The sequence below is a fragment of the Chrysemys picta genome, chromosome 12, assembly GCF_011386835.1.
Source record: "Chrysemys picta bellii isolate R12L10 chromosome 12, ASM1138683v2, whole genome shotgun sequence".
Taxonomy (NCBI): domain Eukaryota; kingdom Metazoa; phylum Chordata; order Testudines; family Emydidae; genus Chrysemys; species Chrysemys picta.
In genome coordinates, this window is record NC_088802.1 from 22,836,119 (window position 1) to 22,838,761 (window position 2,643).

The 2,643-nt window shown below is 47.0% G+C and overlaps 1 protein-coding gene across 1 annotated transcript; it reads left to right on the forward strand.

Annotated features, from left to right (window-relative positions):
- The first annotated feature begins 763 nt into the window (after positions 1-763).
- Positions 764-1,684, forward strand: LOC135974645 (olfactory receptor 14A16-like). Its single transcript, XM_065563063.1, has one exon. It carries the CDS (start codon positions 764-766, stop codon positions 1,682-1,684), a length of 921 nt encoding a protein of 306 aa, XP_065419135.1.
- Positions 1,685-2,643: the final 959 nt, after the last annotated feature.

A 2,643-nucleotide genomic window follows, 5' to 3' on the forward strand; every position in this document is an offset into this window, starting at 1 on the left:
GTGTTCCCAGCTCTGGGAGGAAGTTGAGTCCAGTGTGTAGAGCCAGAACTCCTGGCCTGTATTTCCAGCTCCAGGAGGGGTATTGGATTTAGTGGGTTAGAGCAGGGGGCGAACTGGGAGTCAGGACGCCTGGGTTCTCTTCTGAGCTCTGGGAGAGTGTTTAGTTGAGTGGTTAGAGAAGGAGGAAGGGAACCGTATTCATGACTCGAGTTTACTGTGTATTTATGGCTCGGTTTGGTCACCTCCATACGAAAAGCTGCTCCCGTTTAGAGCAGTATAAATGGGAAGTAATTCCATGGCATGCAGTGAAATTACCCCACATTTGCAGCTTGTCCCTGACAGCAGAATCTGGACAGACAGACCTCTAATTCCCCTCAGAAAACTGAGGATAGTAACATTTATAGACCGTTATCCAGAGTTCACCCATCTCTGGGTAACAGAGGTATACAAATTTCTCAAAAGCAATTGTTCCAATTTCTCCACTTCATCACCCTGGTGTAAATTATGAGTAACTGCTGTGGAGTCCATTGAGCTGATTCTATTTTCTCTCACCCCAGTGTAAAAGAGGAGTAACTCCATTGGAGTCAGTGGGACTGTTTTCTCCATCGTCATTCCCATATTACACCAATCTTCACAAGCTAAGGGTCTCACTCAAGAAAATTAAGGTGGTTTTCACAAAAGGAGAGTTATTTTAATAATCTAATCCTGTCCCTTGCTCTTGTCCCTCTCTCTGCAACCATCACACGATGTCCTGAGAAAGAAAATGTCCAACCGAACCACCGTGACCGAGTTCCTTCTCCTCGGATTCTCTGATGTTCAGGAGCTGCAGATTTTGCACTTTGTGGTGTTTCTTGTGATTTACCTGGTAGCCCTGGTGGGGAATCTTCTGATCTTCATGGCCATAGCCTTCGACCACCACCTTCACACCCCCATGTACTTCTTCCTGATGAATCTGTCCATTCTAGACCTTGGCTCCATCTCTGTCACCGTTCCCAAATCCATGGCCAACTCCCTCATGAACACCAGGTCCATTTCCTATGCTGGATGTGTTGCCCAAGTCTTTTTCCTCTTCTTCTTGTTGGGAGCAGATTTTTTCCTTCTCACCATCATGGCGTACGACCGATATGTCGCCATCTGCCATCCACTGCACTATGAGAGAATGATGAACAGCAGAGCTTGTGTCCAAATGGCAGCTGGTGCCTGGATCAGTGGGATTCTCAACTCTGTACTACACACCGGGAACACATTTGCATTGACCTTCTGTGGAGGCAACATGGTGGATCAGTTCTTCTGTGAGATCTCCCAGCTACTCAAGCTCTCCTGCTCTGACTCATATCTGAGTGAAGTTGGGGTTCTTGCCTTTAGTATGTGTTTAGTCTTAGGCTGCTTTGTTTTTATCATTGTGTCATATGTTCAGATCTTCAAATCAGTGGTCAGAATCCCCTCTGAGCAGGGACGGCATAAAGCCTTCTCCACCTGCCTTCCTCACCTCACTGTGGTCTCTTTGTTTGTTTGCACTGTGGCCTTTGCCTACCTGAAACCCACCTCCAGCTCCCCATTTGCTCTGGATCTTGTGGTGGCAGTTCTCTATTCCGTATTGCCACAAATCATGAATCCAATTGTCTACAGCCTGAGGAACAAGGAGATGAAAGCTGCCCTGGGGAGACTGACTGGGTGTAGGTAATTCACCAAGAATTATTTTTTATGTCTTTATCTAATTAAAGTTTGCTCACATAGTATCTGTTCATTAATGTCAGTTATTTCCATGACCACACAGATTGAACACAAATAGGACTGATTCTGATCTCAGTTGTACCAATGCAAATCCAGATTAACTTTCATTCTGTGCCAAAACAATATCCGTTACACTGCTTGGCCACATGCACCCATTCCATGGCCACTGAAAACAATGATGGGAATTGTCTTGCTTGTGTGCATAAATTAGGAGTGGCTTTGTTGGAACCAAAGGAGTCAGACTGGTGTAAGACTGAGGTAGGTGAGAAGAGATTTCTGGTAGATCTGCAATGCATCAGTGTAGTTCCATTGACTCTGGTGGCGCTAAAGCAATTTTCAGCATCTGTGCATCTGACCTACTGCCTCCAATGGGGCTGTATATCCATTGCCACAAGCTGGGGACTGGGCCCATTGTCTTATAAACCACCATTTGTGGCCAAACCACTAGAGGGGGACAAGGAGCCAGACTGTGTTAGCCTGGCTCAGGTGTACATTTGGGCATGTGAGAGATGGAGAGACTGGCTAGAAATTACAGGAGGTTTCTAACCGCCAGCGGGGCGATGTTCTGGAGCAGCCTCCCAATAGGAGTTCTGGGAGGCAAACGACTGAATTAGTTTGAAGAGCGAGATGGACACTGTGATAGACCCAGGCCAGTTGGGTACAGCAGAATAGCAGAAGGAAGATATACTGGCCACTGGATTAACAGTTTTCTGTTCCCTGACTGATCAGAGCAGGGGCTGCTCCAGGCTAATGAGAACACCTGACTCCAATTAACCTGCAAAGAGTCAGGTGAGGGCATTAAGCTAATGGGACCACCTGACTCTAATTAAGGCCCCGCTGATACTATAAAAAGGGCTCACTCCAGTCAGGCAGAGGACAGCCAGGGAGCCAGAGGAGAGGAAGTGTGGC

Excerpts from the sequence above, each read along its gene's own strand:
- LOC135974645 (XM_065563063.1), top strand. The coding sequence starts at position 764 with ATGTCCAACCGAACCACCGTGACCGAGTTCCTTCTCCTCGGATTCTCT.